This window comes from Orcinus orca, chromosome 3 (genome assembly GCF_937001465.1).
Source record: "Orcinus orca chromosome 3, mOrcOrc1.1, whole genome shotgun sequence".
Classification (NCBI taxonomy): Eukaryota; Metazoa; Chordata; class Mammalia; order Artiodactyla; family Delphinidae; genus Orcinus; species Orcinus orca.
Genome location: NC_064561.1, coordinates 11,622,497 through 11,647,511, shown reverse-complemented (window position 1 = coordinate 11,647,511; position 25,015 = coordinate 11,622,497). Strand labels below are relative to the sequence as shown.

Genomic DNA, 25,015 nt, shown 5'->3' with positions numbered 1-25,015 from the left:
CGCATTCCTGAGGATCGGGTTACTGGCGCAGGCGGCGGCCCCTCCCCTCCTATCCCGCCTCCGCCCTCGCCTGGAGCAGGAACCGCCCTCCTCCCTCGTCCAGCGCAGGTGTTCGTCAGGCCTCTGGGAGAGGACTCAGCCTCTGCCCTCTGGCTCTTTCCAGTCTCACGAGACCATTTTACAGACGAGGAAGCTGATGCGCCGGCAGCCACCTTCAGCACCAGATGGACACCGGGCAGAGCCTGCATTATGACCGGTGGCCCTGTTGACTTTTTCCCGAGGTTGTGGTGTCCCGAGGCTCCCGCAGGCTCAGAAGAGTCACTAGGTCCAATACTTGATTGATTGAATGAGTCCAGAAGGGCCGTGGGACAAGAAAATAACGTCTTATGCTATCCTGACCTCCACCCCCAGGACAGGCAGGACTCCTGCACTCATCCAGTGCACATTTTATGTACACTTGCTGTATACCCAGACACAGGTTAGGTCTTTTCACAGGCCGACGTTGGGGAACCAGAAGATTTGGGGGTCAGAGGGCGGTGAGCTCGATTTCACAAGACCAGCTTCAGAAGTTGATTTGGTTTTGTTTTTTGCTTTTGGTCAAGTGCAAACACCCTCATTCATCCATTCTACCACCCTCTACTGAACACCTGCTGTATGCCCAGGCCTGTGTGCTGGGGGAGGGTTTGGGGCCATCTCTCATCACCTCTGAGCTGACCAGACTCTCACTCGGGATGGGAAACCACCACCATAACATAGACGCCCGCTTTAGGTCAATGTCACAATTTTTTCCTTTAAGTCGACCCCTTTTCTGTTTCTACTTCAGTAAATAAATTTCAAGAGGGAAGCTTCGAGTCACCACCAGGAATGGAAAACCAGTTTCTCTTGCCATAAATAGAAAGAAACCGAAAAACGATGAAATGAGAGCAAAACTCAGGCATTCACTCCTCAGGGACACTCTGGGCCAGTCCTGGACCCCGAATGTTCCAGTATCCAGAAAGCATTAAAAGCAGGGAAGCCCCAAACCAACAGGAGTGGGGCATGTGCGTCCACAGGGCAGGAGGAGCCACAGGGACCCACCCAGCATTCCTGTCCCCAAGGGAAGGACCCCAGCACGCAGTAGGAGCTCAATAATGTGCCCAGCCTTGGTGATGAGCACCTATGACGTGGGGTTTGCCTGCAGCAGCCGGAATCCTCCCAAGGCCCTGAGAGGTACCGTCCTGTCTGGGGGAACAGGTGGAGGCTGCAGTGGCAGGCAGAGGCCTCTCTGAGGAGGCTTCAGGTTGGTTAAGTGGAAGCTCCCATTTCTGCCTCAAGACCCTGGGGCTGTCCCCACCCACAGTCCTGTGGACCCCTGAGGTCGCTCCCAAGCTGCCTGGGATTGGGGAGGGTGTGTGTGTGAATCAATGGACACATTAATAAATAATTAAATGAATAAGTGGATGAGTGAGTGAAGTAATGAGCAGATGCTTCCGTGCTGCCAAGATGGGAAACTCACTCTCGACGTTGTTCCTTTAAAACCCCACAGCAGCACCGTGAAGAGTGACACCTGTCCCCATTTTTCACATGAACAAACTGAGGCTCTGAGCAAGGCATGGGTCCAATCTTTGGAGGGAAGACTGGAATCCAGGTGAATCTCTACAGGCAGACAAGGCTCAGGGAGTTGGGCTGATGCAGAGAGAAGACGGGGCTGGACCTCGGGCCTGCGGGGGGCGGGGCGGGGGAGGACCTTGTGGGCCGGCAGCTGGTCGGCAGCCCTACAGATCAGGCTCCTGTAGGGGAGTAGATCGAATGGGGGTGAAGCAAGCGGCCGAGGGAGCAGGGAGGAGGCGGCGGGGGCCCCCAGGGTGGGGAGGAGCAGGCAGAGTCCGGGTCGCTTGGGAAGGGGCCCCCCGGGAAGGAGCAGATTGCGGGGGGTGGCTGCCTGCGAGGTATATATTAACGCCAGTCGTGCCCTTCCTGGGCGCGGGGCCAGGGAGACCCCCCCCCCACTCTGAACCTGAGGCCGTTCCTCTGAACTCCCTCGCCCGTCGCCTCCCACCCTTCCCCCATGCCCCCTCCACCACCGCCTCTCCCCGGGAGGAAGTGGTGAGGATGTGGGGGAGGGCCCCCCATTCTCACTTCCCCTGGGGCAGGGCGGGGCCTGCAGGGTTCCCTCCCCCGTCGAGGGAATCGAGCCCCCGCCCCCTCAGGGGTGGGGCAGGGGAGCCGCAAGAGCTGGGGCTCGGCCAGGGTTACACGGCCCACCTCTGGGTGACTTACAAGTTCTCTAGGCTTCGACGGTTCTCATGTTAAAAATGGGTATAAGAAACTCGACCTTGAAACAGCGAATCGCTGGGTGACAGGTCCCCGCCCCGGGCCTGAGGAGCCCCCCCCCATGCGGGGGGGGGGAGACACAGCCGGACAAGGACACGCCCAGCCCTGGAGGGGTCAGGGCCGGGCCGGAGGGAGGGATGTCGCAGTAAACAAGGACTTGGGATGGCGAGGAGGCACATTCCAGGCGCAGGCAAAGACCTGGATGCCGATCGGGGCCTCTCGCCTCTCCCGGCGGCTGGGCTGCCCAGGACCTGTCCCACGTCGGTCCCGGCAGCCTGGCCCCTCCTCTGGCGGGGGTGGGGGAGAGAAAGGTTACTGGGTGGTGGTGGTGGGGGTCTTGGCGCGGCGGGTGGCAGCGCAAGAGTTAACCCCGCGCGGCGACCGGACTTTGTGGCTGCGAGGGGTGCGGGTGGCGTCAGCACCGACGTCAAGGCGAGGCGGAGCGGCGTAGACTCGGATGGTCTGGCCGCCCGGCCCGCGCCCCTGTAGCGCAGGAGACCGTGGGTGTGGTGGTGGGTAGGGTCCGGCCCTCCAATTTCCCCGACGTTGCGCAAATAGACTGGGAAACTGAGGCACGAGAGGCGTGGCCTAGGTGGGAAAACCCTGGGCCTCTGGGCTCCAGGTTCCTGCCCCTCTGCCCCAGCCCGCCCCTATCCCACCGGGTCACCGTCTCCCAAGCCGAGACCGCCCCCGGGGTCGCCTGGCTGGGACGAACTGGTGTTTTGGTTTTGTTGTCCAGCACGCAGACAAACGCGGATAAACGCTAGGCAGCCCCGAGCTGTGTCCTAGTTTAGTCGCCACATCTACGTGGGCCTCAGTTTCCTCCACCGGACAATGGGAAGAGAGCTGACGTTTACTGCGGGCGCCCGGCTCGGCCTTCGGGAGGGGGCGGTGGGAGGGGATTCCCACCCCGAGGGGCGGGGAAGGGAACCGAGAGCCCTGAGGTACGAGCTGGGGACACTAGCCAGGCAGGATTCGAATCCCCGGTTGGTTCCCGGCACCCCCTCCTTACCTCCAGCCCCCTTTCGTCCCTCTCCCTCCGTTTCTACTCCCCCCCACTTCTCCCCCGCCTCCTCTCCTCCCTCCCTCCCTTCCCGGCCCGGCCCCCCTCGCCCCACGCCCAGTTCGGCAGCCCCGCGGGGCTGCTAATTAAATGCAGGGCTGGGGGAAGGGGGACGGCACGCGGTTAACCCCTCCCTGCCGGGCCGTGAAGTGCTGTTGCAGCCGGGGAGGGAGGGACATGTCCGCTGCCAAACTCCCCTCCGCCCAGGACTTCAGGTCCTAGGACAAGCCCATTTGATGAATGGGTAGATAGAGGCTAAGGGGCCGGCCCCAAGGTTCTGGGCAAGGCCGGATTTATCAGGGCCTCCTAACAGGGGGGGTTGGAGCGGGCACATAGTGGAAGGGAAAAGGGAATTATAGTGAGTGAGAAATAAACAAAGGGAGAAAGGCAGAGATGGAGGGAGAGAGGGGAGAGGGAGGGAAGCAAAGTCTGGTGGAGAAACACAGAGACAGAGACCAGAGAGAAAGGAGGTGGGAAGAGAGACCAGCTTGAGAAGGCAGGAGACACAGGAAGAGACAAATGACTGTTTTAAATCAAGCCACATTTTTTCACTGGGATGCAGGGCCCTTGGCTGGGGACTGGACCCAGTCTTCTGTCTCGTTGGCATGAAGAGAAGGTGACATTATAAATCTGTACAAGGAAAATACAGTGACTGTCTCCTAGGGATGATCAGTATGTGTGGTGATAAGGAACTCACAGGCCACCCCGGGAGCTGGAGGCCCCAACTGTCCTGGAGGCTCACAGGGCAGGATCCCTGATGCTGGCTGCGGCCCCAGCCTGGCTCACCCACTGCTCACTGACCTCTGACAGGGCTTTGTGGCCTGAAATGCCCAGGGAGCTGTAGGTCACTCCAAGTCCCCACCATGCCCCTGCAGCTCTGGGTCAGGTGGAGAGGACCCAGACACTGGTATTTCACTGCCTGTCTTCCCCTTCCCTCCGCACACTGGCTACTGCCATTGTCAAGCTGGGTAAACTGAGGTTCTGAGAGGGGCCCCCATTCTTGGGGTGGAAATAAGTGAAAACATAGATAATATAATATCTGGCAGTGACAAGAGATATGAAGAAATCTCACTGGGAGGAGGGGAGTGGTGAATACAGAGGGTCCTTGACACCTGCAGACAAAGGGGGCTCCATGAGGAGGTACCTGGGAAGGATGTGCCTGAAAGCTGGATCAGCGAGTGCAAAGGCCCTGAGGTAGGGCTGCAAGGTGTGTTGGAAGAGACTCAAGGAAGAGGCCTGGAGTGGGGTGAGGAAAGGGGAGATGGGAGAAGGTAAGGGGGGCGGGAATCGCAGGGGCTTCCATGTTGTCAGCAGCTGGAGTGGGTGATAGTTGGAGTCCTTGCCAGCCCAGGTAGAGCCCGTGACTACCCTCCCTGCCTCTGTTTCCCCACCAGTGTCCATGTTCCAGAGGATGCAAGGGAGGCACAGGGGGCATAGGGACTGCCAAGGGTCACAGGGGTCCATCTTCTGCCCTCTGTGAGTGCCACCCTGGCCTCCTCACACTCTCTGTGGCTCCCTGCCCATCTCCCTGCCACCCCTTAGCTCTCTGCCCACTGCTGCCATCGAGCCACCCAACCCTTGCCCATGATGTTCCCTCACCAGTGCCCACCTCAGGAGACACCCTGCAGCTCCCCTACCGAGCAGAGCCCAGAGACTCTCCCTTGGCTGGCTCCCCAACGCCCCTGGGCCCCTCACTCAGCCTCCTCACCCCCAGTTTGGCTGCAAGCTCTGTAGGGAGGGGGTGGCTTAGGAGACAGAGAGGCTGATGGAAATGGGAGAAGGTGGGCATCAGGGTCCTTGAGCCTGGGTAAAAATAGCTGTCCCCTCTGCCCCTGCCCCCTGTGAGGAGGCGGTAGTGATGGTGGCTGCAGTGATGGGGGATGTGCCCAGAGGAGCATCCGGCAGGGCCCGTGTTGCCATGGTGATACTGACTCAGAGGCAGAGGCAGGTAGCGGCATCTGGTACCCAGCCGGCCCGCCTCTGCACTCACAGCACCCTCCCCAACCCCCACCCTGTAGCCTCCACTCCACTCCACTCATTTTCTGAGACTAGAGAGGGGTGGGTGAGGCCCTGTGGCAGCTGGATAAGTTCCTCCACAACCCCCATCCAATCACCTGCTGGAAGGTGGGGGACAATGTTCTCACTGCACTGACTTGGGTACCAGGTCTTCCTCCCTCCATTCACCTGTCATCCTGCCCATCTGTCTGTCTGTCTGTCTGTCCATCCCTCATTCATACATCCGCCTAACATTTATGGACCACCTCCCGTGTGCCCACATCATTCTCAGCACAGGGCAGTTACCTCACACCCGTGCAGTCAAGGTATCAGAGAGGGGTCTGGGCTGGGAGGATGTGGGTGAAGACCCCCAGGCCACTTGGGTCCAGGCCTCAAGATGCTGAGGCCCCCTTCTCTCCCTCCTGCTCTCAGTCTCTCCCCCTCTTCCTGCGTCTTTCAGTCTCTCTCTCTGTCTCTTCATCTCAAGGTACAGCCCAGACCCTTCCCCACACTCCGCAGGCCCCACAGCTGCTGCCCACCTCCCTCCACCCTCTTTACTTATTCCACTCCAGCCACGCCAGCCTCTGCACTTTTCCTCCAGCACACCAGCTCATTCCCACCTCAGGGCCTTTGCACATGCTGCTCTCCCTGCCTGGAAGACCCTTAGGGTCTTCACCTGTGTATTTATCTTGTTTAATTCTTGGTTTCCCAATTATCTCTCTACCCCCCAGGGTATGCCTTCACTTCTCCAACTGTGAAATTGGCATGGGGAGCACAGTATGACTTTACAGTGGGGGGTGGGGATTATGTGCTTAGAACTGTGCCCAAGGCAGAGTAAAAACTCAACAAACAGCTCAGATGTCCAGGAGCTGATGAAGGATAATCAAAATGTGATCCATTCATACAACGGAGTATTATTCAGCCAAAGAAAGGAATGAAGCACTGACACACGCTACAACATGTATGAGCCCTAAAAATATTACGCTGAGTGAAAGAAGCCAAAAGGCTGCATAGTGTGTGATTCCGTTTATGTGAAATGCCCAGAGCAGGCAGATCCATAGGGACAGAAAGCAGAGTAGTGGTTGCCAGGGGCTGGGGGAGGGGGGAGGGGGTGTGGGGTTTCTTTTTGGGGTGATGAAAATGTTCTGGAACTAGATACAGGTGGTGGTTGCACAACATTGTGAATGTACTAAATGCCACTGAATTGCTCACTTTAAAATGGTTGATTTTATGTTAGTGAATGTTACCTCCCTGTTTTTTTTAAAGGACATTAGGTAAAAACGAAGGAAATCTGAATAAAGGGTGGACTTTAGGCAATAATGGTCAACCTCCTGTGTCTCTAAGACACCCAGCATGCACCTTCCCCAGGGCCTTTGTGCCTGCAGTTCCCTCTAGCTGGAGGTTTCAAGTGACAGAGAAGCTGGCTCAGACCCCAGGGGGCCAAGGCACAGTCTGACTCCAATTGCTTCCCTCACCTTCCTGTGGCCACAAGAAAGGTTAAGGGTGGTTAGGATGGAGTGTGCCCGGGAGGCTGAGTGGTTGGGATGACATCAAAGATATTTGGGTCCCTTGGAGGGGACGGTCTGTTCCCCTGGGGGAGGGAGAAGGATCTGTAACCTATGTGGGGTCCCGAAGCAAGTGGGCAGGGAAGGCAATGGAATTCAGTCCAGCTGGGGGCCCCGTCCTAGGGGCCTGCTTCTAGCAGCCTCATGAACACAAACAGCAAGATCCATTTTCTAATTTTTAAGGAAAACTGCTGAGTAATGAAGATCTCCCTGGACAGTGTTGCTGCGCCCGGGCCTCCCCATCCAGGAACCGAGACTTCTGGGGGTTGTGGAAAAGGCTTCGCCCTTCCAGAGAGTTCTGGGGAACCTTGTCGAGTCTCTCCATGGCAACAGGGAGGGAGGGAGGCCACATCGCCACCCTTCACACGGACTTGGGCACTTGGGGACATCCCACAGCCCTGCTGGCCTTGGACGCTTAATGTGCTGGAGGGGTGCAGCGCGGAGGGACAGGTCCTGGGGGTGCTTACAGGGACAGTCTTCAAAGGAACAGAGAAGGGAATGAGGGAGGGGAAGATGCATGAGGACTCGCCAAGTATTTTTAGGCACTGAATGCAGCCCTGAAATATTTCCATGGCCACTCCCGGAGAATGAGCTGGGTGACTATTTCGGTGCCTGGTTCCAGCGGGGGCAGAGTGGGGGTGAGTCACTGCTGGGTGGCTGGGCAAAGACCAGGAGGGGGCTCTCAGGGCAGGACCTTGGGCCTGTAAGGTGACGGCTCCCTAGCCCGGGGCCAGGCGTCTGGTGCTGGGCTCCAGGGTACAAAGGACAGTGGCCTGGCCACTCCCTGTAGCGTGGCACCACTGCCCAGGTCCCCCCTGGACAGCAAGCCAATCACATTGACCCCACGGCTTATGGAGGTAAAGAGGGTCCTGGGTGAGGTTTCAGACACTCCACAGGTGCTCGGTGAAGCGCCTCTCCTATGTGTTCAGGCACGTATGAGGGACTTCCCTGGAGGGCCAGTGGTTAAGACTCTGCGCTTCCACTACAGGGGGCACGGGTTTGATCCCTGCTGGGGGGAAAAAAAAGCACATATGGAGCACTGGCTGTATGTCTACCAACCACCCTCCCTTCATGTAATCCTCCCAACAATCTCTGTGAGGGGGAGTCCCCTACTATCCCTGCTGATGAGTGAGGAAACTGAAGCACAGTGGGGTTACACTTGCTGGCCCTCTGTGTGTTTCAAACTCTGTCCCTCAACTGAGGCTATAGCCAGGGGAGTGAATTTTAAAGCAGGTGCCGAGGGACTTCCCTGGTGGTCCAGTGGGTAAGACTCCATGCTCCCAGTGCAGGGGGCCCAAGTTCTATCCCTGGTTGGGGAACTAGATCCCACACGCATGCCGCAACTAAGAAGTCCACATGCTGCAAGTAAAGACCCCGCACACTGCAATGAAGATCCCGTGTGCTGCAACTAAGACCCAGTGCAGCCAAAAATAAATAATAAATAAATTTTTTTTAAAAAAAAAACAGGTGCCGACTTCACCTGCCCCCATTCCTAATTCTACACCTGACACAACTGACCTGAGAGAAGGTAAATGGATCCTCCAAGTTCAAGGAGGGGACAGAGGGAGGAGCTCAGAGGAGGCTCTGGAGCGGTGTGTCCTGGGGGCTGTGTGTCCTGGGGAGGGTCGCTCACCCTCTCTGTGTCTGCGCCTAGGCACTGCCTGGCACATGTTAGACTGTTGTTAGTTCACGGCCCTGGGTCTCTTCATCCTCTCTGCCCTTCCCAAGCAGGCCATGGAAGCTCAGGGGATTTGCACTTGCTGTTCTCTCTACCTGTTGTTCCCTGCTCTCTTTCCGAGGCCAGAGGCTTCTCGTTGTTCGGGAATTGGTTTGACCACGTCCCCCTTCGACTCTTTGGAAAGGACCCACCCCAGCATCCTGAGCTTCCTGCAGAACAACAGCCTGTCTGCCTGGGCCCTCACGGCACCCCTGCCCCTTCTCCTGTCACCTCTACAGCCTCTACCTTGGGCTGAGCCCCCAGCACTGCCTACTCTTGGTCTCTTGGCTTTCACCCTTGCCTCAGTCTGTTCCAGAACGTTCTGCGGCTTCCCATTTCGCTCAGGGCCTGCACCCGCCCCATTTCCTGTCCTCTCACTTTGCTCCGGTCACCACTTGGCACAGGACCTTTGCACAGGCTGTTTCCCTGTCAGGAACACTCTTCCCCCAGACGGCTGGCTCCTTTGCCTCCCTCAAACCCTTTTCTCGAATGTCACCCCCTGGCCTGCCCAGACCACCTCTCTCCCCCACCCTTGCTTTCTAGTCTGAATTTATGCATTCGGCTTGTTTGTTGCCAGCTCACCCCTGTGGAAGGTAAGGGCCACCATGGTGGGGACTCTCTGCCTAATTCACAGCTGAGTCTCCAGTGCCTCGGATGGAGCTGCGGCCCCAGTTCCTCCGCCCCCGGCCAGCCCTCTTCTCCCGTTGTGGTGGGCAGCTTCCCCCACGGAGATCGTTTAAGTGGACATCAGACCATTTCCCACAGGCCAAGCGGCCCTTTGTCCACAGAGAGATGTCAGAGGACACCAAAGCACATGCTGAGCCGGTAGGGGCACACATGCTGCTGATGCCAGGACACGCGGACCCCAGGGTCCAGTTGAATGGGTGGGGAGGACAGCGGCCGTCAAGCCTGCCTGGAGGACGTGGGAGGCAGCAGTCTGGGGGCAGGGCTTCCCGGGGGAAGTGCTCTTGGAGCAGCAGGTGAGGCCCAGGAGAGGAGGAATCCGCGCAGAAGTGTGTGCAGGCGGGAAAGCAAGAGACACCCTCCCACCCACCACCAGCTTGCGGGGCTGCTGCTTGAGGCTGCCCACTGAATCCAGGTCTCTGAAATGGACTCATGGCCCCAGGGTGAGGCAGCAGGGCCATCCAGGCTGGCGCTGGCCCCAGGCTGAGTCACACCCTGGGTGTGTGGGTCTCCCTGACCTGTAGCAGCTGGAGCAAACTCCAAGGGGAGGAGGTCGGGGCCTACAGGAACCACCTACACTTAACCACCTACACTTAAGGTAGCCCGCAGGCTGCAGGTCATGCAGCAGTCAGCTGATGGGGGTGAAAATCCCTGGGGACAGACCATCAGAAGGGCAGAAAGAAGGAGGCCGAGTTATGGGAACCAGGCCAGCACTTTTGGTTTCTCTTCTTGTTGAAGGGGTTGAGGCTGGTTTCTTGAAACCAACCAGGAAGAAGACTGGAAAACGGGCCTGTCCCGACACCCAGCTCAGGAGGACGACGCCTTCCGGAAGCCCACGGCACCTATGCGGCCAGGGCCGGGGAAGCGTCTCATATCACCAGCGGGCAAGGAGAGAAATGAGAGCCCGGACTGCCCGGCTGGAAAGGTCAGGGTTGCCTGGCGCGGCTGGCGGCGCGGGCGGGAAGCCGCGCTTACGCACGCCGAGGATGCGCCCCCGCGCGGAGACGGGGCGCGTCCGGGACCCACGACCCTGAGCTGCGAATGGGCCCTTGGGAACGTCTGAACACGTTCCTGGTCCAGAGCCGGGTAAGGGAAGAAAAACCAAACTGCGGAGAGCAGGAAGGGGCGGGGCTCCTAAAGGGCTTGCCATTCACAGCCGCGCAGGACACCAGAGCCCCACGGATTTCATCAGAGCCTGACTGGAGACGACCCGCGCCCGGCAGGGGGGAGACTTAGTCCCCCAGACCAAGGCCCTGGAGGCCATAATGGGACTCTGCGTCCAGGGCCATGGGGGAGGGGAGTTGTGAACACGGCCCCCTCCCTCCCCAACCGTCCTTCCCCTGCACAGCCCACGTCTGTGATGCGGGAGGTGGGTTCTCAGGGCCCAGGTCACACTCAGACCTCACACCCCTGTCCTCAACCTACGCCAAAGTGTTGCTTTGTCACCAGGCAGGGATTCAGGCAGCCGCAGGTCCCTGGAGGGGGGCCCGGGGAAGAAGCAATGATGGGGGTGAGAGTGGCGGCAGGGTACGGCACTCTGCAGACAGGATGGGGCTGTGAAATCTTAGAGGTCTTCGAGCTAGCTAGGCCAGCACTTTGCAGACCTGAGAAGTGGCAGTTCTACAGGCACCACCACCTTTTCTTCCGATCACCCCTCAGAACCGGTCTCAACCCCGTGACAGGTAGAACCCGCACCCACAGGAACCGGCCTCCTAACACCAGCCTGTCTCTGCGGTTCCCAGGAATATCGGTCAGCAGACCATGTCACCGGAAACATTTTCACAAGTGCTGGCTCAGCGTCTCAAGCAAATCACCGGGTTGTGGAGAGGCAGTGCCCTGACTTGAAGAAAGAGGTAAAAGGTTCACGAAAACCTTCCTCACGTGTTCCTCGAAGCAGCCGCCTGTCATGGCCTCTCTCTCGGTGAACTCTGGTGTGAATGGTGCTTGCAAAACAGGGACGGAGGGCAAAACACTGGTGGTAACGCCAGGCGGTGTGGGTGTCCCGCTGGCTCCCACCTGGGACTTTCCTCCCCCCACCTCCCCACAAAGAGAGGAGGGGGTCGCCTACTGCCCAGAGCCCAATCTTGCCTGCCACCTTTTGTAAGAGGCTGCTGAGGGACATGGGAACCAGTGTCCCAACAAATTGCTTCCCCTCAGTGAGAGGCCACAGGGTACAAAAGGAAACTTCTTGCATGGGGCTGTGATTTCCTGAGGACACTACCTACTAGATGCACCCAGTGGTTCAAAAGGAATTATGGATTTACAGTTTGTAGTTGTATTTGTTTTTATTTTTGTAACACAAAGAGGGAGAGAGGAAGTGAAGGGACAGGGCCCAGCGTCGTCCCCCAGAACAGCTTCTGAGGCATACGTTCGCCTGGATTCGTTTTGAAAAGGCAATTTTGGGGTCCGTGTTTTAGGAAACTCTCCAGGCTGTCAATCTCAGCGCAAACAGCTTAAAATAAAAACCTCCCGTCTGTTCGCCACACAGGGATCTAACACAAAATGCAAAACAAACCTGTTTGGAAAATGCCTGCCCTTAAGACAAGAGTGAGGGCTTTAAAGATTCATTAAACACAGAATCTTCAGGAATCAAGTTGGCTGCGACTTCACAAAACCAGAAGCACAGAATAACGTTTCCAACTGTAGAACTGCTGGCTGACAAAAAAAGAGGAGGATCACAAGATGACAGGCAGGGGGGTCCTCCCCCAACACCTGCCTCTTCTTTTTGTTCTGAACAGACTCATAAACTGGAGAGTAGAAACGCGGCCTTGCGGGTGGAAGCAGATGCCCGGTGGCGGTGGCTCAATCTCTGGGGAACAGAGGGGCGGCTCACTGTTTGCCCGCCTGTCTGCCTGGCTTCTTTTCTGGTTGACCTCTGCCGGTGCCTGGGATTCCACCTCGGCCCCGGCCCCCAAACACACCTGTGAGACAGGGGAAACGGGCTTTAGCAGAGCCGGGCTGGGAGGCCCACTGTGGACTGGGACCAGGAACTGGAATCCTTAGACTGTGGCCAAGTTGTTTAATCCCTCTGGGTCTCAGCTTCCACTTCTATAAAGTGAGGGCAGTGATCCCACCTCTGGCGGGAAGGGCAGGCTGAGAATCTGAGATGGAGTGTCGACCAGGGCTGGGCATGGGTAGTGCTCCAGAACATTCTCAGTGTGACAAGGGACCAGACCAGGCCCCCCAGGGGTGTAAAGGATGCCAGGGAGGACAGAGGTTGGCACCAAGTCACACTGGGGCTTGGGGCGGGGGCTTCCTGGAAGAGAGGGCTGGGGGCCAAGGTGGAGGGCAGTCACCAGGACAAAGCCAGAAGGGCTTCCAGGAGGAGGGGGGGGTGCACGAACTAAGACAAGGCCTGGACTCAGTCCAGGGATGGGGCAATGACCCCCAGCTGTGAGGCTGGGAGCTGCACCAGGGGACCTGGACCTTCCTTGCTCTGGCACCACCCGCATCTGGCCCAGGAGAGAAACGACTGGGTGGTTTGTGTGTGTCCAGCCTGGAGAAGGGGCAGGGGAGCCTCCTGAGCCCTGACCTCTGCAGTCAGTGGTGGGGCTGTTTCCAAAATACATTTTACGTGGAACAATGGCACTGCTATTGGGGGAGGTGAGTAGTTGGAGGGAGGGCATGCCCCCGGCCCAGGGAGGTCCCAGAAGGATCAGGGCAGCATGGGGACATAGAAATGTACACACAGGCCCCCTTCCTCCACAGACATGCAGGGGGCCCTCTGGGGACAGAAGCCAATGCTGGCAGGGTCTGCCTAACCTCACGTCTCATGGGGCAAGACCAGCTTTGCCAAGGGGAGCCTGGCTATGCGGGGACCCCTGTGAGAGTCCCACTGGCTGTGGAAGGCCCCGTGGCCTCCGTTCGGAGCCGCCCGAGCAAGCCGCTCTCCCCGTCCTCCCTGCTCCTTCAGGCAGTTTACTTGACAGTGGTGGCCTCCAGTGAAGGGTCTAGCCCCGGGGACAGGTCCTGGGACCCCTGGGACCCTGCTCACCCCCATCCTAGGCTACTCTCCACCTGGGGTGCCCTCCTGCCCTCTTCCATCTGGCTCCTTTCTGATTGTCACGTGAGCCTCAGCTCATGGCTGGCTCCTGTGCCCTTCCCAGCCCTGCCCATGAGCCCCCAAGGTGGGCCCCGGGCCTGGCACACAGGAGGCCCCTCCAGATGCAAGAGAGAAAGCCAGGTCCCTCCAAGAACAGGAGCCGGGCGGGGGAGGCGGGAAGGGCAGGGTCTGCAGATGGCCTCTGGGCTCAGGCCCCAGCTGACTGCACAAGTTTAATTTTATGCCAGGTTTATAATCTCAGGGTGGTGTGCTGGGATCTATCCAAAAGGCATGACCTTGGCTTTGTATAAAGGAGTCATAGCAGGGAAGGGTTCCATGCCGGGGCCCCGCGCTGGGGTACTCACCCGCAGTCTAGTGAGGCGGGCACTGTGGGACCCTCTCTGCAGAGGGGAAACTGAGCCTTGGCGAGGTGCCCAGAGCACCTGCCAGGAAACACAGGCAGGGCTCAAGTCCCAGGTCTATGTGGGCCTGGACCCAGACCTAAGGGAGCACTGAGAGCCACTGTGGGGCAGGAGGGCCCAGGTGGGTGAGGGTCAGCACTGACCACCAGGACTCAGCTGGGCTCCCCGGGTTGGGCTCCTGCGGTGGGGACAGGCGGCAACCAGCAGCATCAGCTGTTCTGCAGAGGAGCCCCATGAGTCACAGCCCCCCAGCTCCACGTAGGAGGGGCTCAGAGCCAGGCCCTCGGCACCATGACGGCACCAGCCAAGAATGTCAACACTGGGCCGGGACGGATGCCACGTGCTAGAGTCACCCCCGCCAATGGGGAGGCCCCAGCAGCCTGCTAGGGAGGAAGCAGGGAGAGAAGGGCATACCTCGCCCAGCGCCCCCCATTCCGCGGCCCTTCTGCTGCTTCTGCTGCTGCAGGCCACCGCGGCCGCGGCCCTTGGCCACCACCTCCTCCTTGACCATGTCGATGATCTCATCAGGGATGCGCAGGTACTTGATGGTGCTGCCGCGGATGTAGCACTCGGGCATCCGCCAGAATTTGTCCCCGTCCTGTGAGAGAGGGTGTGTGTGTCAGATCTTTTGGGGGGGTGGTAGGGTCCCTGCAGAGCAGGTGCAGATGGCCGGGGCAGCATCTGTCCCCTCAGGCCGCCTGCACCTGGCATCGCCCCCGCAGGCCCCGCAGGCTGCAAAGTTCTTCGTCCTGGACGGGACACTGGAGGGGCCGCACTCCAGCAGGATCTCTCCAGATCCTTGGCAGCCCTTCACACATGAGAGAGGGTGGGGCAGGGCCTCGTGAGAAGCCTCCGTGTCCTCAGCCTGTCCTCCAGTGGGGGATGCAGCCCGAAGCCTGGAGAGGGGTGAGGCTGTCCCATGCGCCAGGTGCTGCCACAGCCCAGCTCCTCCCCCTCCTGCCCCTAGCCTTCCAGAATTCACCTTCTGGAACCCTCTCTATGCACCCTGACTCATTCATTCACACAAGTATCTCGTGGCAGGGTCTGAGCTGGGCATGGGACACAAGTGAGCAGGACAGAGACCCTGTGTGATGGGTGAAGAGGGCCAGGACGGGGGTGGGGAGCCAGGTCTGGGGCCAGCCAGGGGCAGCTCCCAGTGATGCCAGTTTTCAGGAGAGCTATTGGAGGCTAGAGAGACAAGGGGCTTGTAAAGTTGCAGACTCCTGAGCAACGCCAACCCTGCAGTTCTTAGGATGCTGACTGTTTCCCCCCCACCACAATATACCCTGCGACCAGCAAAAGGCCTTCCCTCCACGCTACCTCCTACTGCCCTTGGGCGGGAGCCCGGGGCCTCATCCATCAGATGAATTCTCTGGCCCCATCCCTGTTGCCCAGGCCAGAAGCCTGGTAACCCTCCCCCGCCACACCTAGAAATCAGACCAAGACACCTCCCTGCTTAGATCCCAATCAGCGCCCCGTTGGCCCAAGGACGAGGTCCAAACTCCTCAGTGTGGTTCCAGAGGGCCTGAGATCCAGCCCCACCCTGGCTGCCCTCTCTCGGCACTCGATGTGCCTTCCAGATGGAACTTTCTGGAACACACACGGTGGGCTTCCGGGCCCCAGCACTTTGCACACGCTGTTCCCACCTTTTCACGTCTGGCTAACTCCAGTCCTCAACAGGCCTTGCTTCCAGCCTCCCTGCAAGCCCCAGTCCTGCATGACACTCATCAGCGGTGCCTGGGCCGATCTGGCCCAGCCCAGTGGAGGTACTCGGCAGGGACAAATGGAATGTTTGCGGGCCAACTCTTCCCAGGAACACACACGAGAGCCCCCGACCCATACAGGAACCCCAAGAGGCCTCAGAGCATTCCTTTCCCAGAAATGGTAGGCGAGGGGCCAAGTCCGTGGGGATGCAAAGTACAGCCAGACAGAAACAATGATTGTGTGGAAGCTCAGGGCCGGGGCTGGGGCTGGGGCCGGGGCCGGTGGCTCAGCGCGAGGCTTCCCCTCAGCCAAGGGCAGGCCGAGCCCAGCGCGCTCCCTGTAGGAACAGGGTTTACTGTGCTTTCCATGGGGGCAGCTAAATGCCTCCCGACCCTTGCTCTCCCGTGCTTTCTCAGCCCCTGGGATCTCTGTTCAGCCACCTGCTACCCAAGGGAAGGAGGGGCTGCCATCACCTGTTTACAGATGAGGACTCTGGGTGGCCTGCGTGAGACGGTACCTCCCACCAGCCTCTCCTCCCAACCGCTGGGTCACAGAGGGGGACTCCCCAGGGGGAGCCACGTGTCCAGTCTCGGCTGGCCATGGAGGCCGGACGGACCTTGCCCTGAGACCCAGCGATTGGTTCTAGGTCCCAGAAGTGGACACAGACGTAACAGCGGCGTGCAGAAGGACAAGCGCTCAGCTGTGCACTGTGGCATCGTCTGCCACAGGCACACTGGAAACGCCTGCCACCAGGAGTTCGGTCCTAAGAAGCAGGTCACAGAGCCAAGCAGGTGAGGGTAGGGGGTCACAGCCCTCTGTCTGCCTTTTGGGGTGTGAACTGTCCAGGAGCACAGACCGGGGTGAGAGTGGCTGCCTTGTGCTCTGCCGTATGCTGGCGTGGTGAGCCCTGGGGCACACTGCCTGTGGCTCAAGACAGCCGGGCCCTGCCTGGGCCCTCCAGGAGCTTCCTCCCTGTAACATGAGGGGCTATCTTGGGCAGGGGGACAGAGACTGGAATCAAGGTGAAAGGAAAGCTCTAGCAGAACCCAGTGCAGATTAGGGGGAGGGAGTCCTGCCTTCATCACCGTCCTCATCACTCTGTGGATCATCCCAAGGCGGGGATGACCCTGGGGAACATTCTCCCCCACCCGGCCCTGCACTTCCTGGTTTCAGGCCTCAGGGGAAACAAGCCCCGTGGTGGCCTGCACATCCCACAGTCACGCCACCACGGCCCACATGGTGGGCAATGCCCACAGCCAGGACCAAAGGCAGCAGAGGCTAACAAGGAGGGTGGGGCCTGCCCTGGAGCCCACCCCCTCCCTGTAGAGCAGGGATTTATGGCCAGAAGCACCCCCCAGGCCTAAGTCCTTCTTGGTCAGGGGTGGCACCCGGGGATGCAGGAGCAGCTCAGTGCCTGCTGGGCAGCATCCCTGCAGGTGCAAAGTCCAGGGCACTAGAGAGACTTGGAGCCTTGTCCGGCTGTTCCCCCCAACATCCTGACTAGTCCCTCGGGCCCCGCCCCTGCAAGAGGCCCCGCCCCTGGCAGGATGACTGGTGGTATAGGCTGCGGTAGGCACCCTCCCACTCCTCCCACACGTCCAGGGAAGGGCTTTTACCCCACTTGGAGGCGAGGATGCTGAGGCTCTGTAAAGCCCCAGGTCCCAGTGTGCATTCCTGGCCACACGACCCCCACTCGCTCTGCCCACCAGACCGGAGCTGCCCCAAGGCCCCCAGGCAGCGAGAGCAGACTCGGGGTGGAGGGCACTCACCCTGGACGTGCAGATCACTTCACGCAAGTTGATGTTCATCCAGTTGTCGCAGCTCACCAGGTGCCCATTGTACGTCTCCCCGTTTTTGAGCTCCACCAACTGGAGAGAAAACGGGTCCCACGTCAGTCTCAGGCCCTAAGAGGGGTGCAGACTTACCCCGAAGAGCAGGCCACCACCACCAGGCCTCATTCAGACACATCCTCGTGTCTTCTTCGGACCCACTGGCCACAGCACACGGTGCCCAGGCCCCCAGGGGCCCACCTTACAGGAGACACGCTCTGCTTTCTCGCTACGCTTTGCTGGGCATTGTAGACTTTCTACGATGAAACCATTTTTTTGTGTGCGGAAGAAAGAAACAGACAAAAACCCCCCCACATCTTTAAAGGAATGAGTAAGGGTGGCCGGGGGCCGGGCAGGTGCCCGGTGATGGCACACATGTGATCCTTGGTGGTCTGGAAAAACTGTTTTTCATTGCAATAACTACTTGCTTATTTTGATGTGTTTCCGGAAAAGCGCGTCATGCAGAAGACAGGCTTTTGCTAGGAAAAGGCTGAGACTTAAAAAAGAATCAATTTAGAGAATGAACTTATGGTTACCAGAGGGGATTGGTGGGGGGAAGGGATAGTTAGGGAATTTGGGATTGACATGTACACAGGACTATATTTAAAATGGATAACCAACAAGGAAGTACTGTATAGCACAGGGAACTCCGCTCAATATTATGTAACAACCTAAATGGGAAAAGAATTTGAAAAAGAATAGACACATGTATATGTATAACCGAATCACTTTGCTGTACACCTGAAACTAACAACATTGTTAATCAACTATACTCCAACATAAAATAAAAAGTTAAAAAAAAAAATCAACTCTCAGGGCTGGAGAGGCACTGGGCTCACAGCCGCCACCTCTGTATTGTTCCATGGGCTGGGCATGGGTGCAGGCGCCGGCATAATGAGCGCCAGCGGCAGCCTGGTCCGTGCCTATGACTTCCTGCTGAAGTTCCTGCTGGTGGGTGACAGTGACGTGGCGAGGGTGAGATCTTGGCGAGCCTGCAGGACGATACAGCCGAGTCCCCGTACGGCCACCTGGCAGACATCATGCACTCTCCTGCTGCCTTCTGCAGTGCTGCAGACATTTTCCAGCTACTCTGCCCGTTTCCCTTGGCAACCACTTTAAGATTTAAAATATGATTTGTAAAGTCATCACTTTCAAGTTTGGGAAAAAAAAAAGAAATAAAAGCAATCAACTCAGCTATCTGCCCAAGAGAAACGAAGACATACATCCATGGAAAAATGTGTTCACGGATGTTCCCAGCAGCTAAAATCTTCACGAATAGCCAAAAAGTGGTAACAACCCAAATGTCCATCATCAGTGGACAAATGGATAAATAAAATGTGGTGTATCCACACAATGGAATATCACCTGGCCGTAAGGAATGAAGCTTTGACACATGCTACAATGTGGACAAACCCCAAGAACATCATGCTAAGTGAAGGAAGCCAGACATGAAAAGCCACATGTTGTGTGATCCCACTTACAGGAAATGTCCAGAACAGACAAATCCACAGAGACAGAAAGCAGATTCGTGGTTGCCCGGGGCTGGGGCGGGGGGTGGGTGGAGGGGGAGGGGAGCAGCTGCTAATGGAGACTGGGTCACCTTTTGGGGTGACAGGATTGCTCTGGAACTACATAGAGGTGGTGGTTGCACAAAACTGTGAATGTACTGAACGTCCCTAAACTGTACTTCGAAAGGTTGAATTGTATGGTATGTGAATAACGTCTGAATTTAAAAAAAAGAAAAGACAACAGAACATATTGACAGATACTACACTTTATCACGAAAGGACAAAGCAGCTTAGGGAATGAGCATCGCATGAACCTATCCATATTTTAAAAACTCATTCACGCTTACACACATGTTAAAAGTCCAGATGTGTATATATCAAAGAATAGTTAAATTGTTGGGAAGATGAACGAAGAGGAGCTTCCACTTTCTCTGAATCTCTAGTATTTGACACTTTTAATAAGCATGTATTACTTTGATCAGGAGCAGAAATGACACAGGTCCTGACGCATGTGGGAGGGAAAAGAGGACAGGCAGGAAGTGGCTTTGGCTGGAGGCACCTCACCCTTTGCCCAGTGTCCCTGTCCCTGTGCTGAGGCTGGTCCCCGCTGAAATGTGCCATCCCAGACCAGCATGTACTCACCATTGGGTGATTCTGAGCCGTTTTCAGCAGTGACAAAGGAAGCTGAAAGGCAAACAAAAGCACATGACTTGTTTCATCAGCCAGCGCTGTGGAGCCCTGGCCTCTGGGCAGGGCTGAGACTCCAGGAGCACACATTCCCCGACAGAAATGCAGCTTCTGAACTCTGCCCAAGCCCAGGACACATACCTGCCTCCTAGCTTAGGACAGAAAAGTCTCAGGAACACCCCCACCCCTGCAATTGCAGAGGCATCTGCCCTCTGGTCTTGGCGCTGACCATTCCGGGCATTTCTTTGTAGCTCAGGCTGCATATAGTCCCACCCCTGACAGGACCAGGTGTAGCCCTCCATGCTTATCAACAGCATCACAGCACACAGGTTCTGCTGCTGCTTGAATTTTTTGCTCCACTGATGTTTCTGAGATACATCCAGGCTAATACATGCAGCTCTAGCTAGGCCTTTCATTGTCGGCATGGTAGGTGGTTATCATCACACCCACTTTATGGACGGAGATACTGCAGCTTAGAGACTGAGGAACTTGCCCGGCACCAGTGAGCTAGTGAGAGACGGAGCTTGACTTGACCCCATCTGTCAGAAGCCAGCTCACGCTGAGCCCACAGGGGGCTCAGGGGGCAGCTCTGATTGACCAAGAGTGATTTGGCCAGGCGCAACTGGCCTCCCAATCAGAGGCCACATCTGAGCTGGGTGTTCATAGAGGAATTCACCAGGTGAGAGGAAGAAACATTTCAGAAGAAGCCTGTGGTCACTGCAAGTGAGAGCAGATAAAGGATGGGATTTAAAAACGCCCCCTGATAAGGTGAACTTTCAAGATAGTTCTTTTCCCATTATTGCTGAATTTCTTTTTTATAAAAAACATACAGTGTAACTGGGGAAAATAAGTCAGTTCTTTTCATTTTAGGTACACAAATCACAATCCATACACTGGGGCCTGTCTCTGGGTCTCCAGAACGGTGACTCAGGTGGCAGTGCTTGGGTCCAGGGTCCAGGGTCCAGTGACAGCCTATCCAGTATAGTCAGGTGAAGGTTCTAGACCAAGGGCCCCACAAGATGGGAAACTGCCTCAGCAAGGATCACACCTTGCCCGAGCAACTTTGCAATCCTAAGTTGGCCTGAGCCCCAGGACTTCTTGGCAGGGGAGTCCCAGCCCACCCTCACCCTCCAATAGGGGGCAGCTGCTTCTCCAGGTGGTGGGGACTGTGAGGCCTCTCTCAGGAGGCCACAAGGGGCCCTCAACCCCCAGAGGATGGCTCCCTATGGAAGGGCTTGGTGGGGGGGATATCTCACATCCCACGGGCCTTCCCTAAGAGCCACCCGGGGAAGATCCAGGGGCGCCAGGAAGCCAGGCCCAAGCCCACTTCCTGCACTGGCTTCCTGGAAGGGCATGATAAGGAGGAAGAAGGAGCCACGTGGAGAGGAGGTGGCTGCTCCGAGGAGGGTGGGCAGGCAGGCTGGGGTCCCAATGTGGCCAACCTGCAGCTCCTGCCCTCTCCTCCGGAATGCATCTGTCTGATGCTGCCGGGTGCGGAGAGCTGGAGGCTCAGCCGCGCGTGCGCGAGCCACACACCCAGGGGGTATTTTACAACGGAGAAGCCTCACGCTTTGCTGGGCAAGCCTGTTCTCTGTGCCCACAATGGGAATCTGGACCAGGGCGATGACACACCTAGGTCCTCCTCCCAGATCAGCAGAGAGGGGACAGGGCCAGCTTAGCCCTGGAAGGCGAGAATGAAGATGGACTCAGTGCTGAGAGGTGGAAGGAGGGTCACAGCAGTACAGTCAAGGCCCCTCTAGATGAGGCACCAGCGGTAGAGCAGATGGGACCTGCCCAGGGACACAGAGCAAGATCCCGCTAAAGCCGGGGAAAGTAGGCTGATGCCTGCCAGCAGGGGACCCACAGACGTCCTTCAGTGGCATACAGAGCCTCTATGCCAGTCCCTCTCAGGTTGCCACCCTGTCCCAGCTACTGGCAGCACAGCCCTGAAGGACCCACAGCCTCCTTAGCTGTTGCTGGCAGTGTGCCCTCAGAATACGGCTGCGACACAGATGGGTCCAGCACCTGCTCACAACCCTCGCCTGCGCAGCCGCCCCCTAGGCGGGCCAGAGCCAGGCCTGACACGGTCCAGCAAACTGGCCCACTCTGCGCCTCACACACCATGCCCGGTGCTGCTGGCCAAGCTTTGTTCCTCGGTTCCCTCTGCCTGGGGTGCCCTTCCCCAGGCTGGTGGCTGCTCCCTCGGCGAGGCCCTCATTATAACCCCATGGAGGGAACAAGGTTTCCACCTGGGCCACCCTCTGCTGTTTCTATTATAGGACGTAGCCAGTCTCTAATTAACTTGTTTATTTATTATGTCTCCCTGGCTAGACTGGAAGTGCCACAAGCCTCCTGCTAGACTGGAAAATTCAGAGGGTGTGGACTTTGTCCAGCACTGAACACCAGGGCCAGGCACACGTGAAGGACTCAGTAAATATTTTCTGAACAAATACAGCACACACCACCAAGGGAGGCACTCGGGGCAGGGGGGATTCTTGCTCAAAGGAGAGGCTCAAAGGAGAGGTGGCACTGGGATAGCAATGCCAAGCAGTGGTCACATCTTGCCATCTTCTACGTCCTTGTCCCCAAACTGTGCTGGAGACAGAGGCGAAGGGAAGGGGAGGATCCCCGGTGAACTTAAAAGCCAAGGGGAAGGGGCGGCGGCAGGGGTGGGGGGATGGAAGACACTTGAAGGTGCCAGGGAGACAGGAAAGGGCCAAACACCCAGTTCAGGGGGAGACAGGGTCATCTGGAGTCGGGAAAGTCATAAAAGAGCTTCAGGCATGAGAACTCCTTTTTCTGGCCTTTCTCAGAACGCCTGGGGTCTGACCCTCAGGCCTGGACCAATCCAGGACTAGACCTAATAGTATCCTGAGGTTCCCAACTCAGGAAGCTGGTTGCAGACCACCCACTCCCTCGCCCACACCTCTGCTTCCGGCCCTGCCCTGACCACAGGGAACAGGCAGTGTGTCATGCCTTGTCCACTCCTGAACACTCCTCAGAAGGCGCGAACAGGCTGAGTGAATGAATCTGTACTTCACACAGACACTGTTCCAGGCTCTGGGACTATATGAGGATAAAAGACAAAGATCCTGTCTCCATGCCCAGTCCCTCAGACCAACTCTACCCTCCAGCCGAGAGGAACCTGCTTCCTTCTCTCCATCCCTACACTGACCAGGAGAATTTAGCGAGCCCTCACGGTTGGCTCTGAAAAATGTGCAACCATCTCAGAGCAACTCAGGTGCTGATGGGCCAGGTACTCTCCCAAGAAGCTCCCAGCTCTCAATTCCTCTGTGTGGACCTCCGTTTCCCTGTCATACGCTGGGGGCACAGACGCTCTCTGGGTTAGATCTACAACTTCCACAACTTGTGAGCGCCATGGCCCTGGGGAGGCTTCCTGTCAGGGCCTCAATTATTCTTTTTGCGAACTGGGAGGATGCAGTTAGTCCATCCTTAGCTCAAAATACCCCCTCTCCCTCTGACCGACATACTGTGTGACACAGGAAGAAGCAAACCCTTCTCTGGGTCTGTTTGTCAGCCTGAAAAAGAGAGGCACAGGAGGTTGTGCGGCTAGCATTCTAAGGGCCTTACAAGCCCTGAAATTCCCTAAGCTGGTTTAATTTGAGAATGCACACCGGCCCCCTACTTCTTGGCGCTCTAGCTTTACAATCTATGAGGTTAGACTGGGTCGGATGCACTCGGAGTCACTTCCCTGCCCGAAAAGTCACTCTGCGGCATTCACCGGGCCCTTCGGTGGGTCCCCTTCCTCTCCGGCCTGTTTCCCCACCTGAAAAATGGGAAGACTGCGGCTAGACCGCTATACTATGATTACACGTTCGGTCAGTCCCAAGTTCCCCTGAGACCGACTTGCTGGGTGTCCTGAAAGAAGCCCCTGCCGTCCCCGGTCTCAGTTACCACCCCCTCGGGCCGGGGGTGGGAGGACTCGAGGCCCGGATGGCACGCTCGCTCCGCATCACCCCTGCCCCAGCACCCGCCCCGAGGGCCCTTGGCGGCCGGCTCCCCCATCGTCTTGCCCTCACCATGGTGTCGGCGGGGACCGGGCTCGCCGGCCACTTCCGCCACCGCCGCCGCCGCTCACGTTCCCGCCGGTAGCAGCCCCGCTGCGCGCCACTACGCTGAAATGGAGTGGCAGCGACGCGAGCCAGTCAGAGAGGGGCTCGTGGGAAGGACAACCAATCCACGCAGAGTAAGGCGAGGCCTACTAAGCACGAGGGCGGGGCGGGCCGTGTTCTCACAGGAGAAATGAGGGACAGACTCGTAAAGTGCCGCCGTGAGTGCTGCAAAAGGGGGCGGAGCAATGTGCGCAGGCGCAGGAGGCCTTTTGGGCAAAAGCGCATGCGCAGGCGAAACCCTCGCGGATCTCGGCTCCACGCCGTGGGCGAAGGCGGTTATTACCTCCAGTTTCGAGAGAGAGAAATGGAAGCTGTTTGGTTGTTAATGGGATGTGCTTATGTCTTCCTTCGGGCCCCTCCTCTCCTGAGTCTCATTATTGTAGTTGACCATTATCCAAGGCACGTCTTTTGGTAGGTTGGAATCCCGGCTGTGCCCTTTGAGCCTCAGTTTGCCTCCCTTTGAAATGGCCGTAATAATAGTGTATGCGCTAGAAGGTTGCAGTGAGGACAGAACGAGTTAAGCCACGGAAAAGCACGTAGAACAGAATCTGGCACATCCTGAGCACTTGATACACGGGTGTGCAACATTGAGCACCTACTATGGACCCGCTCCTAGAAACACATAAGTGAATAAACCAGACAAAACTCCAGGCCCTCCTGAGGCTTAGGAGCCCACTGAGGAGACAGCCGGTAAACAAAATAATTAGGAAAAGGTATTAGTTTCCTTGGGCTACCGTAACAGAGTGATCAAACTGAGTGACTTTAAACCATAAAACTTGACCCAGAAGTTGAAATCAAGGTGTTGGCAGGGTTGGTTCCTTCTGAAGGATCTGAGGCACAGTTCATCCTATGCCTCTCTCCCAGCAATCCTTGTAGTCTTTGGTTTATTTCTTTTTGTCTTTTTATAAATGTATTTATATTTATTTTTGGCTGTGTTGGGTCTTCGTTGCTGCGTGCGGGCTTTCTCTAGTTGTGGCGAGCAGGAGCCACTCTTCACTGTGGTGTGTGGGCCTCTCACTGCGGTGGCTTCTCTTGTTCCAGAGCATGGGCTCTAGGCATGTAGGCTCAGTAGTTGTGGCGCACGGGCTTAGTTGTTCTGCGGCATGTGGGATCTTCCCAGACCAGGGTTCGAACCCGTGTCGCCTGCATTGGCAGGCAAATTCTTAACCACTGCGCCACCAGGGAAGCCCTGTAGGCCTTGGTTTATAAACACATTACTCCAGTCTCTGCCTCTGACATCACATGGCTTTTCTCTGTCTCAGATCTTCCTCTTCATTTCTATGAGGACACTCCTTTCTCTTATTAGGCCCACCCTAAATCTAGGATAAATTTCATCTTGAGATCCTTAATTAT

At 57.4% G+C, this 25,015-nt stretch overlaps 2 protein-coding genes across 2 annotated transcripts in view; one reads left to right on the top strand and one right to left on the bottom strand.

Annotated features, from left to right (window-relative positions):
• Positions 1-25,015, top strand: part of KXD1 (KxDL motif containing 1) — a 256,867-nt gene that overhangs the window by 6,237 nt on the left and 225,615 nt on the right. The window lies entirely within an intron of this gene.
• LSM4 (LSM4 homolog, U6 small nuclear RNA and mRNA degradation associated) lies at positions 11,604-23,694 on the bottom strand. Its single transcript, XM_004277548.2, has 5 exons — positions 23,570-23,694; positions 19,485-19,526; positions 17,275-17,373; positions 14,216-14,399; positions 11,604-12,258 (listed from the first exon to the last, which is right to left on the bottom strand). Exons 1-5 carry the CDS (start codon positions 23,570-23,572, stop codon positions 12,167-12,169), a joined length of 420 nt encoding a protein of 139 aa, XP_004277596.1. The 5' UTR covers positions 23,573-23,694; the 3' UTR covers positions 11,604-12,166.